The 14,282-nt window shown below is 39.2% G+C and overlaps 1 protein-coding gene and 1 long non-coding RNA gene across 3 annotated transcripts in view; one reads left to right on the forward strand and one right to left on the reverse strand.

The window, feature by feature from the left end:
- The first annotated feature begins 991 nt into the window (after positions 1–991).
- On the forward strand, positions 992–5,233 carry LOC109183897 (aldehyde oxidase GLOX1-like). Of its 2 annotated transcripts, none has more exons than XM_019333928.1 (3): positions 992–1,375; positions 3,540–3,697; positions 3,786–5,233. In XM_019333928.1, exons 1-3 carry the CDS (start codon positions 1,061–1,063, stop codon positions 4,942–4,944), a joined length of 1,632 nt encoding a protein of 543 aa, XP_019189473.1. In that variant the 5' UTR covers positions 992–1,060; the 3' UTR covers positions 4,945–5,233. The 2 variants fall into 2 exon arrangements, with proteins under 2 accessions (XP_019189473.1, XP_019189472.1); XM_019333927.1 differs by lacking the exon at positions 992–1,375 and adding an exon at positions 3,061–3,455 and having other exon boundaries at positions 3,786–5,222.
- Positions 5,234–7,186: 1,953 nt separating this feature from the next.
- The window catches only part of LOC109183898, a 15,316-nt gene continuing 8,220 nt past the window's right edge, over positions 7,187–14,282 (reverse strand). Inside the window, exon 3 of the long non-coding RNA XR_002054657.1 lies at positions 7,187–7,506. This is a non-coding gene — a long non-coding RNA (uncharacterized LOC109183898). The remainder of the gene's footprint in view (positions 7,507–14,282) is intronic.

A 14,282-nucleotide genomic window follows, 5' to 3' on the forward strand; every position in this document is an offset into this window, starting at 1 on the left:
TTTTTTGACATGATAAAATGGCTAAAGTGATCAAATTTATGTTAAACTTTTTATTAAAATACCTTTTTTTTTTTAAAAAAAAAAAAAGGAGAAGAAGGAGGAGGAGAAGAGAAGGAGAATGAGAGGATGAGGAAAGAAGATTTATATATGATATTAGTTTTAAGAGTTAATTCTATTTTTGTCTTAAATTTATAGGTGACAGCCCATTTTTAGTCTATTTTTTTTATTTATTAGAACATGCACATTTAGTCCTAGTGTTATTGTTGCATGACCAATTTTTTATTTTTTTTTTGAGCTAAAGGACTTAATTCATTAAATTAGAAGCAAGCTAAGACAATCAACAAGAAAATGAGGTGGAATGTCAAACCATTCCCCTCAACCTAACTCAGAAACGGCTTCCCGAGCACCAATGTGGGCAGCACGATTCGCAGATCGCTTAACACAGGAGAAATTAACACCATGAACACTGGATGACAATTCCTTTACATCAACAATAACTAAACCAAAAGCAGAAATATAAGAGTCTGGATTTAAAGCAAAATAAACTAATTGAAAGTCCGTTGGTTCATAAACTAAGCAAAATAAACTAATTGAAAGCAAAATAAACTATAAGAGTCTGGATTGCATCATAAATTTCTTTGGGTTCATTTAGAAAGCGATAGAAAAATGGCTTCTGGCGCAAGAAAAATGACTTCTGAAAAATAAGTTATTTTAATTTCCAAAAACATGCATTTTCCTTTCTAATGTTTGATTGCATTATGTAAAATTGTCAATGAATTAATTAACTTAACATTTTAATAAAATAAAAAGAAGAGGGGAGGGGAGGGGAGAGCTGAGAAAATAAAATTTGATGGGCATGAGGCAAGAGCTAGGTAGTTTGTTTGTATATAATAATAGTGGATATCCATAATTGTAGGCATTTGAATCTGAGTAGCGCAATAATGCAAGTATATATATGTGAAGAGGTAGGCAGGACGAAGAACATCGAACATCGAGAAATAAATAAAAAGAATTAGTCCATTGGAGAAGCTAGATATAAATAAAAGATCGTGTTTCTCCAATGGCGTCAATAACAGTAGCTTATTATTATGTTCTTGTATTGTTTGTTTGCAGCGCCTATGGGAAACCAGATTTGGAGATGAATCCTTCAGCCTCGAGCTGGCAAACTGTAACTGAAAACGTGGGTGTTTCCGCCATGCACATGCAGTTGATGACAAACAACAGGGTTGTCTGGTATGACGCCATTAATCTTGGTCGCTCCGCACTGATGCAGAATCCTAAGTGGTGCAGAAAAGATGATAAGGGCCGTGAAGACTGCTGGGCTCATGGCGTTACCTATGATCTCGACACCGCTAAAGTTGTCAAGACACTCAAGGTATATATATAATACTGGCCTGGCCTGGGTACTAAATCTACTCAAGGAATATACTAAGGAAGCCCCATACTCCGAAAAGATAGGATGAAGACTAAAAAAGGGATACCCTCTCTCACCATTCATCAAGCATGCAATCTAAAATTGGTATTCACCTCTTATCTTGCAAAGGCCTATAGCCGAGCCACACTAGTGGGAACGATGTGTACAAACCAACCGACCCCGGCACGGAGCTTCGTGTTTTAACCTCGGGGAAACTTTTTGTGGTCCCGACATAAGCGCTGGTTCTCACATACTTCCACCCTTATGCCAAAGATCGACTCCCCACAGCTGCACGGAAAAGATATCTCTGTTTTAACCCGAGAACTCTTTTGTGATCCCGATATAGGAAATGGCTCCCTCTTTTTGCTCTTTTTTTTTCTCATCTCCTAAGACATCGCCATTGGGACAACCAACTTCACGTAGAGCTCTACGCTTTTTCGAAGACAGTGCAATGGAATTGCCCCAAGTCCTAGCAAGATGGCTTACCTCTTTTCTTATCTCACGGGATGGCCTCAAATCATATGACTGCAAACTCAGGTATGTTACTAAATCTTAAAAAAATATGCTGGTCATGATTCAATATTCACTGGTGATGGTTCTCACTTAAAAATAGATGCTGTTGGGGATGTTGTAGTTTCTAATGGTAAGAATGATTTATTAGTCCGTGATTTCCATCATGTACCCCAACTAAGTCGTAATTTACTCTCTATTTGTCAGTTAACATGACAATATCCTTTTAAATTGTGAATTTACCCATAAGATTTTCTGCATTAAGGAACGAGCAACAAGTTGATCCATAATAGTGGGTCAACGTAAAGGGGATTTTTTTTTAATCCAAACCAAAGGAAGAACACTTTTCCAATAGACTAAACTCAGAGAATGAAGAGCTGTGGCACCAACACCTTGGACATTCGCAAAAATCCACTGTTCAATTATTACGCACTAAGAATTGAATTCATGTTAGTTCAAATAACAAGCTGGACATTGTTTGTGAAAGTTGTCAATTAGGCAATCTTAGCAAACTACCTTTTAATTCATCTTCTTCTTCCAATATTGGTGGTTTTGACAAAATTCATTCTGACATTTAGGTACCAGCCCCTGTATGTGATAATCTTAAGTTAATTATTTCTTTTTTATTTAATAATTTAGTAACATTTATAATAATAACGTTTCGAAAAAAGAGATCTATTTTTTTTAAATTGAAATATCAAGTAAAAAATGTTGCTTTAAGCGTAACACTAATGTTTAGCCTTTTGAATTAAATACATAAATAAAATTGGTGGCCATTGCAATTTTTGACATGATAAAATGACTAAAGTGATCAAATTTATGTTGAACTTTTTTAAAATGACTTTTGGAAAATAAGTTATTTTAATATCCTGAAAACATGCATTTTCCTTTCTAATGTTTGATTGCATTATGTAAAATTGTCCATGAATTAATTAACTTAACATTTTAATAAAATAAAAAGAAGAGGGGAGCGGAGGGGAGAGCTGAGAAAATAAAATTTGATGGGCATGAGGCAAGAGCTAGGTAGTTTGTTTGTATATAATAATAGTGGATATCCATAATTGTAGGCATTTGAATCTGAGTAGCGCAATAATGCAAGTATATATATGTGAAGAGGTAGGCAGGACGAAGAACATCGAACATCGAACATCGAGAAATAAATAAAAAGAATTAGTCCATTGGAGAAGCTAGATAAATAAAAGATCGAGTTTCTCCAATGGCGTCAATAACAGTAGCTTATTATTATGTTCTTGTATTGTTTGTTTGCAGCGCCTATGGGAAACCAGATTTGGAGATGAATCCTTCAGCCTCGAGCTGGCAAACTGTAACTGAAAACGTGGGTGTTTCCGCCATGCACATGCAGTTGATGACAAACAACAGGGTTGTCTGGTATGACGCCATTAATCTTGGTCGCTCCGCACTGATGCAGAATCCTAAGTGGTGCAGAAAAGATGATAAGGGCCGTGAAGACTGCTGGGCTCATGGCGTTACCTATGATCTCGACACCGCTAAAGTTGTCAAGACACTCAAGGTATATATATAATACTGGCCTGGCCTGGGTACAATTTATTTCATTAATTAATTAATTATATTGTTTTTATGCATATATGTTTAGTTGAGCCTGAATACATGGTGCTCGTCGGGAGGGCTGTCGAGCACCGGAAAATTGATAAGCACCGGAGGCTACGACAAAGGTTTTCGAGGAATTAGAATCCTGGAACCCTGCGATTTATGCGATTTCAAGGAAGATGTTGGACTTTCTGCAAACAGATGGTAAGCATTATTATTTTCAAATTCTGATCTTATAATAATTAATTTAATTTAATTTAATTTAATTTACTACGTTGAACTGAACTGGCAGGTATGCTTCTCAACAAGTCTTGGAAAATGGTGATTTTATCGTGGTGGGAGGAAGAAAATCTCATAACTATGAAATTGTCCCGCCAGATCAGCTTAAATTCCCGAACAAACAATTTCCGCTTCGGCTGCTCGAGGAAACCACCGACGGCTTTCTGGAGAATAATTTGTATCCATTTGTGTACCTCCTCCCCGACGGCAATGTCTTCCTCTTCGCCAACGATCGCTCCATTATTTTCAACCCTAGAACCGGAAAGACGATTCGGGAGCTTCCTAAGCTGCCAGGGGGGTCCCGGAACTACCCGGCCTCGGGGCAATCCGCGCTTCTTCCTCTCAAACTCACCAAAGCGAATGATTTTGTGAAGGCGGAGGTTTTGGTTTGCGGCGGCAATACACACGAAGCCTTCAAGGTCACGGAGCATCCGCCGAGGCAATTTCCGCCGGCGTTAAAGGATTGCGGCAGGATTGTTGCGAATCAGGAAGGGGCCAAGTGGGAAATTGAGGAGATGCCGTCGGGGAGGGTTATGGGAGATATGTTGATTCTCCCCGATGGGAATGTCCTCATAATTAATGGCGCGAAAACCGGGACCTCTGGTTGGGACGGGGCGGAGGAACCAAATTTCACTCCGGTGCTTTACAGCCCGGATAAACCGAAAGGGGAAAGGTTTACTGAGTTGACACCAACAAAAATTGCCAGAATGTACCATTCCACTTCTGCGGTTTTGCCCGACGCTAAGATCTTAGTAGCGGGAAGTAACACCCACGATTCCTACGATATGAAAGCCAAATACCCAACCGACATGCGCGTCGAGAAATTCTCGCCGCCGTACTTAGCCCCCGCACTGCAAAAGTTTCGGCCGCAGATCGTGGAGAAGCTTTCCCAAACGGAATTGGTTTATGGAAAGAATTTCAATATCCATTTCAAGCTAGATGATGCGGCGGACATGTCTAGTATTAAGGTTACCATGTATCCGCCGCCTTTCACCACTCACGGGTACTCTGAGGGCCAAAGGATGCTGATTTTGGGACTCACCTCTGTGGCCAAGGATACCATCTCCGCCGTGGCGCCGTCCTCTGGCAAGCTTGCACCACCAGGCTATTACTTGATCTTTGTTGTGCACCGTGGCGTACCCAGCAAGGGATTGTGGGTGCATATTAAATAGAGCAGAATAGAAGATACGGGCTCGCTTGTTCAGTGTTGACAGTATTTGGGTGCAATTAGCCTTACATGCTGATTGAGTCATTGAATTATCGTGATTTGTATCTTTTTATAGTGCAGACGAACTACGGTGTGAGGGGTGGGGGGTCCCTTAGAGTGGGGAATCCAACCTATAGAATAGAAGACGATGGGCATTGAATTTTTTTTTATTTTTGTAATCTTGTACAGAGTACCATATAATAATATATACAGTACAACATTTTCTATAAGAACTTATGAGCACAGTTCTTAAATTCTTTACATAAATTAATAAATTAAAGAAATTGAAGAGTGGGAGGAAGGTAGAGGTTTGCAGGTTTGAAACATCTCAAAATTATACGTACAATTGTTAAATTTTGTTTCTTATGAAATGGTAATTGTGATTTCTTTCCTCCTATGATAGATTATTAATGCAATCATGAGTGGGTGGAATACTGGAAAATATAGATGTATACTCATGATTATTGTTGTTGGGAGAAGGAGTTTGTGTCACCAACTCTAGTTCTCCCAAATGGAGTCCCAGCCCTTTGCTTTCTCTATCTTCCTCTCTTCTTTCAAACCTTTAATTTCCGGCGGCCTTTTCACCTTAGTGCATGTGAAAAATGATACTAATAAACAAAGTTATAAGTGTAATAACATATATTATCAAATGATAATGTAATTAAAATTTAAATGATCTTGGAGTGTAATTAAAATGATACTTGAACGTGCAAAAAATGAAACTAAACAATAGAACTCATACTATAACGTATATGCAAATGAAATGATACGACGTAGTTTTACTTCATGATGCACATTGCAATGTGGATTATGTGGACCATAGATAAACGTTCATTTTTAGTATAATGTTTGTTTTTAATATGCAAGTTCATTTTTAAATATTATACCAAATAGTGAACGACCTTCAACACAATAAATTAACATTCAATGTATTAAAAATGAACTTTTAGTATATTAAAAATGATCATTATGTAAGTGGATTTGAGTGGGTGATTGTAACACCCGATTTTACCACAACTCCGCTATTATCAAAAGAAATAGGAACCGGATTAAAGTGAATGGAGTTTGGACAGATGATGCTCCTATATGTGAGTATGTGACTGACTTTTTTTTCTTCTTTGTTTGGCAGGGTTCTAAGGGATAACGAGTTGGAGCTTTTGGAGATGGCAGACACTCGTAGAATCTCCCCCAATCAAGGTAGTAGACAAAAATTCAATGACCCATGTGGGCAAGATCGCAAAAACTCATAGAATCTCCCCCAATCAAGCTAGTAGAAAAAAATTCAATGACCCGTGTCGGCCAATAATATTGATGTCACATAACACAATTAAGATCCATATCGTAACATATCTATCTATGTTTTTTTTTTTTTTTCATATATATGCGATGGGTGAACGACGGGAATTGAACCCGCGCATAGTGGATTCACAATCCACCGCCTTAATCCACTTGGCTACATCCGCCCCCAGACTATGTTCTTATTTTTTCATTTTTTTTTCTAATTACTAATTAGAAATTATTGATGCAATTGGATTATCCATTATTGAAAACTTCTTTCTATACGACATTTTTAATCGTACTTACAGATGGTACAATATCCCCACATATCAAAATTTTTAATCTCCTAAATTTACTTACTCTTGACTTCTACGTAAATTTGACCATGATTAAAGACCGGCCTTCTAAAAAATATTCCCACGTGTGATAGTGTTTGCCATTGACTTTTATTTATTATCATGACATATGATAGCATAAAAGAAAATTGTTTTCTTTGGAACTTGAAAGGCAATCTTGAATCAGAAGGTGTTAACGACATTAGAGGAATTAAAACCTTTGTTCCTGCATTCGTTTCACACATAATCTGAGCTTCCAAAACATGATCAACCAACCTTGTAACCATTACACTGTCCTAATGAGTGATCTATATTTCTCAATAGCATCACAGGTGGTAGATTTCAGCAATCCATTGTGCACCTTGTAACCATAATCTATATTTCTCTTATTAATTGTGTTGCATATTCACATTTTGTAGTGTTAAATGTTGAAAAAAAATACATGTAGATTATGGTTTTAAGTTTCTATCATTTTGTATCTATTTTTTTAATACATGGTAGCTTATAGTTTAAAGTCCAACATATTATTTTATGATTATTAATTGTGTTGCATATTCATATTTAATTGTGTTGCGTATTCATATTTTGCTTTCTTTTCCTCTGGCTACTAAGATGTTTCAGTTCGCCAGGTTGTCTCTTGACTGCCCATGGATTCAGCAGCAGTTCGAAAGGTTGCCCTATTTGGGAATCTCCAGATCTATGCTTATTTTCAACTCCCCGAAGCATTTCGTCGATTACTATGCCCTTCTTCATCTCTGGGTGCCTAGGTATCCACCGTAAGCCTTTCCTCATTTGAACCTCGCCCTTCACTTTTAAGGCTATGCCATCCTAAGGTGCTGCTAAATGGATGGATCTTATCAACGTCCATGAATGAGAAACCATAGATCGAAACGCCGAATCGGAAAAATTGGGTCCTATCATAAAGCTTTGGATCGCCTCAGTTCAGGAGTTGGAGATAAGCGGACTCGAACCGCTGACATCCGCCGCAGGGTAAACCACAACCTCTCAGGTCCCCGACTGATTCTACCATAGAGGCCACCGATGGACAATAATTCCCCCCCCCCCCCCCCCCCCCCCCCCCCCCCCCCCCCCCCCCCCCCCCCAAACACAGTTTACAACTTTCATCGTACTGTGCTCTCCAAAGAGCAACTCTTCTCAAAATCTCACTCAAAAGGTGCTGAGTTGAAATCCCACTCTAACTATGGATTCTTGTGGTAGATATTGCAATGCTAAGTACTGTACGAATGGTTGTCGATTTCACCACCAGACTAAAAGTTTCACCACAGTCTATGCCAGTCTGTTGTCCTGCACCATCTCCTACAAGGCGGGCTTTGTGCCGCTCAGATTAACCATCAAATTTCTTTTTATGCCTGAAAATCCACAAACTTCGAATAATATTAGCATTGGATGGACGGGGCACTAAGTCCCACGTCTTATTTTTAATTAAAGCATCGTATTCATCCTTCATAGAAATGTTCCAATTATGTCTTTTAAAGCATGTATTGGGTTCATAGGTAGGGGAGATATGGAGGTCGTAGTAGTGGTGTGAAGATTGAAGAGTTTTCTAGGTTTAAAAATTCCATGTTGCGCTCTTGTGGTCATTTGAGGAGAATGAGTGTGATTTATTTGTGGACTTATTTGGGTAGATTGATTGGTGGTTAGTGGAGTTGGTGGTGTGGGTTGAGAGTTTGGAGATGATGAAGGTGTGGGTTGAGGCGAGGCATGCAGTGGGCCGAGATGAAAGATTGGACTGTGATGATCTATTTCCTAATGGTGTTGCGGGTGTAGGAGAAGTGTATTGTTGTGGGGTTATCTCATGAGAGGGAAAATGCGCTGAACTTTGCTGAGATTGTATGGGAGAATGAAGAGGTGATATATTTTGGTCCTCGACTCCAAGAGTTGGAGTTAGGCCGTGAGATAAGTACGGGTTAAGATATAGGTCTGCATCCAAAAACTCATAAGTGGAGACATTAGTAGCATGTAATTTGGAAAAGGGAAAGGTTTTTTCATCAAAAGTTACATGCCTTGAAATGATTATTTTTCGACTTTATAAGTCGTAACATTTATAACCTCTGTGATTTGTCAGATATCCCAAAGAAACACAAGGTGATGATCTGGCTTGCAATTTTTTAAGTGAGGTGGATGGAATTAATGGATAGCATAAACATCCAAAAATCCGAAGATGAGAATAAGAGAGATCCTTTTGATAAAGATTTTTTGTGGGTGTTTGATAAGCAAGCTTTTTATTGGGAAGAATGTTAAGTAAATACGTGGCCATTTGTAGTGCATGGTGCCAGAATGAAGGAGGTAGAGAGGCATGGGCAAGAAGAGTTCGAGTAATATTATTAATTGTTTGAATTTTCCTTTCAGCCTTTCCATTTTGAGAAGATGTATGAGGCAAGAAAAGCGAAAACTCATACTATACCATTTAATTCACAATGCTTGTGAAAGGGCCTATTATCATATTCCCTTCCATTATCACATTGAAAACATTTTATTTCTTTTTCAAATTGGGTTTTGATATAAGTACGAAAAGATAGAAAGATTGAATATACCTGAGATTTGTTAGCAATTAGAGACGTCCATAGAAAGTTTGTAAAATCATCAAGAAATAAAACATAATAACGATGCCCACCCGAACTTAGGGTAGGTGACGACCATAGGTCACTGTGCACAATATCAAAAGGAAATGAAATAAAGGATAATGAGTCATAAAAAGGTAATTTAACTTGTTTCCCAAGTGAGCAATAATCACAAAAAAAAAAAAAAAAATTTCCCGAAATTTATTGCAAATAATAGTATTATTTCGGCGTAAAGAATTTAAAATAAGAGCTCCTGGATGCCCTAGTCGGTTATGCCATAGTTGGGGAGATAACACGGCAAAATTAGAGGGTGTTGATGTGTGAAAATAAGGCCTTGTAGTAATTGGATATAAGTCTCATGTGCTGTCACATCTCATTAAGTGCATCCCTGTCTGAAAATCCTTCACAGAAAATCCGTTAGGATCAAATTCAACTGTGACATCATTATCGGTAGTGAATTTTCTTACGGAGACTAGATTTTTAATCAATTTTGGAACATGCAAGACATTTTTTAAATTTAAGGGAGGATGAGGAATTGGTAAAAAGTATTGCCACAACCACTAATTGGAATTGTATCACCACTACCTATAATAATATTTTTATTTTTATTCATATTAGAATAAGATGTAAGGTTACCTCCATTTGAAGTCATGTGAGATGTAGCTCCTGTATCCATGTACCATTGATCATCACCAGGGGCAATTGAGAAAGTATGCATAGCCTGTTGAATATCAGTTGGTGTATACGAAGATTGGCCCAAATTTGTTGATGCCAAGTGAGCTTGGGATGGTCTTGGTCCAAGTATTGATTGTGAGGCTAGTGGTGGTTGATTTCTTTGCCACTGGGCTGGTGTGGTAGGATATGGACAAGGTGGAGTAGCCCAAGGTTGCCATGGCCCATTCCACATGGGTGTGTAAGCCCAATTTTGCTGATTAGCGTTCTGCCAGAATGTGTTGTGCGGCTGGTATTGTGTTTGTCGGCCACCACGATTTCCTCTGCCCCTACCGTGAGATTGGCGACCGCCTCTTCCGCCGGCGCGATTTGTGGAGTGGCCGCCTCGAGAACCGGAGCTACCACCATGGTTAGAGTTGCCACCGCGTGAAACAAAGCCGTTGTTTCTGCCATCGCGACCTCCTCAATTTTCCCCATAATTTCCGACAGATTGATCATCGGCAGACGCGTGAAGAGCAGTGGAATCGTAGGGGTTAGCAACCTTTTTCGCCATTGCTGTTTCCTCCAAGATAATCATGGATCGGGCTTTGTAAAAAAAAGGAGAATGGGGTCGTTGTGACGAATCTGTGTTCCAACGGTAGCACATGCATCAGTTAAACTGGAGACAAGTTGAAGTACTAACCTGTTTTTTGATACAGGAGCGCCAACATTTGATAATTGATATGCTAGTGTTTTTAGATGCTGGCAGTAGGAAGAGGCATCTGGAAATTTCTCCGATCCGAACCGCAGAAAACACTTGTTCCAGGTAGAGTGCCCTTGAATTTTTATTGTATGAAAAAATGTCCTCTAGCCTGTTCCACGCGAGTTCAGCGGTAGAATTTTGTTCAATAATGGTATGCCGAAGATCTTGAAATCAATTTAACACTAAGGATTCTACTTGATTTTATGTTACGAGACAATTTCGCTGTTTAATTAAATCAATTTAATCAACATATAAATAACGAAATTGAAACCATAAATAAAGTAAAGACACAGTAGAATTGTTACGCAGTTCGGAGCTCCTTCTCCTACGTCTGCGGGGCAACCCATGTCTGCCCAATCCACTAGATGTTCACCACAGAGTATTACAAGAGGTAACTACAAACGGCTCACAGCCTTTACCACTACAACTCTTCTAAAACACCTACTCAGGACTGAACCGTGCATGCCATATCCATATTTGGTGTAGCACTTCAGCTGTCACAGGTACTAATTTGAAGTACAGATTTAAAACACAAATAATATAATCAATATTAAAGCAGTAATGTAGGAAGCTTGCATATGAGATCAGAATTTCAGAATTGGCAACTTCCTCTTTCATTTTCCCTTCCTTATATACTGTATGCAATTCCCATTCCACCAAGCCTTGATTGTAGCTTCATATGTGGCTTGAATTCTTCTCAACCACTCATTCTTTAATTTGAGATCTTCAGACTTGCCTCTTTGTCCAATTTATTAACAATAAATCTCCACCACATATTTTAGCTTGGTCCAAAATACTAATTACAACTCATGCTAATTAACATTACATATTAATAAAATAAACTAATAAATTAGCCAATCTAATGTGTACTATTTTGTACACTTACAATCTCCCTTTGGCAATTTATTTGGTAAAACAATAGTATCATTATACTTTGGGAAAAAGTAACGAATATTTTATTAACATCCCATAGTATACGTACTGAACATATAAAGAAAATTAAATATGCAATTTTAAATCTTTTTGGACCTGACCAAGGCTTATTTGTGTGTGAGATTTTATTTTGGACCTTAGTTGATGTTGACTCTCATGCTTCATTCAATTAATAAATACTGAATCATGCACAAATTAGTGTTGTATCAAACATACCATATATGTCACGCTTTCCATACTGTAATTTGAATTACTCCCCCTAACTTGAAGCTTTCTTTCCTTCATATGCATTCCAATTGAAACCAATTCATACCATGCAGTCAACATACCAAAAATACCATAGATATTCATACTTAAGTCATTCATACCAAAATTATTGACATCCATACCAAAAACCAACCAAAAACTTACCAAACATTACGAAACATCCAAAATACTCCCCCTTTCTTCAATACTCCCCCTTTATTTTTGCCAAATAAATGACAAACAGATCGGTGAACATCATACTAGTGGATTGGGTTAATTCGCAGACGGGGGCCGGTGCCCGACTCAGATTCATCGCTCTCAGAGATAGAACCAGTGCCAGCGCCAGTATTAGATCGAATCCGAGCATAGATAGCCTCCATTCTGGCTATTTCTTCCAACTGAGCACTCAACAACTTTTCTAAGCCATCAATGGTTATTTGTTGAGAAGCAACCGATGTGCGAACTTGAGCAATTGACGCTTGAAGAGTGAGAACAATTTGACGTCGATCCATGAGCGTCGGAGGTTCCTTGATCTCTGTCGTAGGACGGGGATTCGGTGCAAAGGCAGTGTCAGCGGATAATGCAGGGGCAGACACAGAGGGCGTGGCAGTTGGTGCACCGGGAGTGATCAAAAGTGTAGCTCTATCATCATAGTGATCCTTATTCGTCAAACGATCATCATATTTATAGACTGAGGCATTAGCAATCACCACCTCATCTGTGTAGGGCTTGAACCCATGTTCCTGTAGAAGTCCGAAAATGAGACTAGAAAACGGTAGATGTACCTTAGGTTCCCTATGTCGCACGAATTGAGCAAGATGACCAAAAACGATTTCTCCGAGATTAAAGTGAAGTCGGTTCCTGATCTTGTAAAGGAGGGCAGCAAGCTGGTCAGACACAAGATGATGATGCACAGCCGGCATCCAATTGTTGACGCAAGCCGTAACAGAATAGAGTAGGACCGTGGCGAGCTTCAGGCTTTTCGAGTCCGGTATTTGGCCAAGTGACGACCTGTTTGTGAGTTAAAGCAGCGGCTAGGAGATTAGGACTCGGGTCAGGAGCAGCTCGATTGATTTGGGGTACCCAAATATGAATTAATCACGACCGGACTTAAGGGATACCATTTATCCCGAATAAAAACTTGTTGAAAACCGAGGTGATCCCTCCGAAAAAGTATCCAATGTTAAATTTGTGGTAAGAACTCGGCAGTGAGCCATCTGGAATACGGGCCAACATGAACAAGTGAGGCAAGCAGGTATTGATCTCGCAAAATAGGCACAATGTTGCACTTTTCTGTCAACTCTTCCACATTGATGGATTTCTCCAGAATAAAATCCCTAGTAGCATGAACACTCCAGTCAGACATCAAATCTGGAGACAGTAAAATAGGATGATATTTCTTCTTGGGTTGTTTCATCTTTGAGCCAGAGGGACAGTAGCAGCTGCTGGTGCAGGGGCCGGACTTGGTACTGGGCCTGAAACTGATCTAGACCTTGTCATTCTGGGGTGGCAATGTGGGACCTCGTTTTGATTGCTTGGAATCAGACAATCAAACAACATCCTCCAATGCTCCAATTTTTCTTTTCCCGGCAGTACCTGAAACAGTAAGTTTTTCTTTCCCTTTTCGGGAAGATTTGCTCACGGGCACAGAGACGATAGGGACAGTGTTATGAGAGGTGGACACCGGTATGGGAGCCTCTACTGTGGAAGATGGGACAGGAATAGTTATGGGAATAGAAAAAGCAGCACAAGTCATGGGAGACACAAATTGGTGGATATTCTAATGGAGAATGGTGTGGTCACAGTATGCACAAAATCAGATAAGGGCACAAGATTTTCAGGCAATTTATGTGAGGAATCATACAGATCACCTTGTAAAGGAAAGGAAGGGGCACTCATATCACTGGAGACAGACACAAACTGATTTGGCAAAGAAATGTTGAAATCTAACTTTCTAGAAGCTGAAACATAGTCATCTAAAGGTGAGGACACTACCGTATTTTCCGGAGATGGGGCATGCACCTTCTCCTGTTGGGATGGAGGCGGTTTGGTGGATCCTCCGGAATAGTCCACGGCTCGGCTGAGATGAAACGAGAGAGAGCTTTGATTTGCTTAGTTTCTTTGTCCGAAAGGCCTTCTAGGAGACTCTCATGTGTCTTAACCGTGGCAAGCACTCGATCGTTCATCAGATGTGAGGGGAGAATCAGCATCAATAATGTGTCGAAGAAGTTCTAATCTTTCCGATTCGTGGTGAAGATTGCAAAGGGTTATCTTCTTCCATTGTTGAAGAATTTTTCGAAGGAAGTTCTAAGGATGAAGATGAAGAGACGGTGGTGATGGGTAAGAGAGCCAAGAGACAATGAATTAATTTGTTGATGTATGATCGTGAAGAGATGGTTCTCAAAAGGCGTGAAAGTAGGTAATGATTTGACTAGGTGGGAAGGCTAGATAGTAGAGTTATAATAGGAGAGTATTGTGGATGATAAAATCAATATTTGAGTTTAAGATTTAATTT

This window comes from Ipomoea nil, unplaced genomic scaffold (assembly GCF_001879475.1).
Source record: "Ipomoea nil cultivar Tokyo-kokei standard unplaced genomic scaffold, Asagao_1.1 scaffold1223, whole genome shotgun sequence".
NCBI lineage: Eukaryota > Viridiplantae > Streptophyta > Magnoliopsida > Solanales > Convolvulaceae > Ipomoea > Ipomoea nil.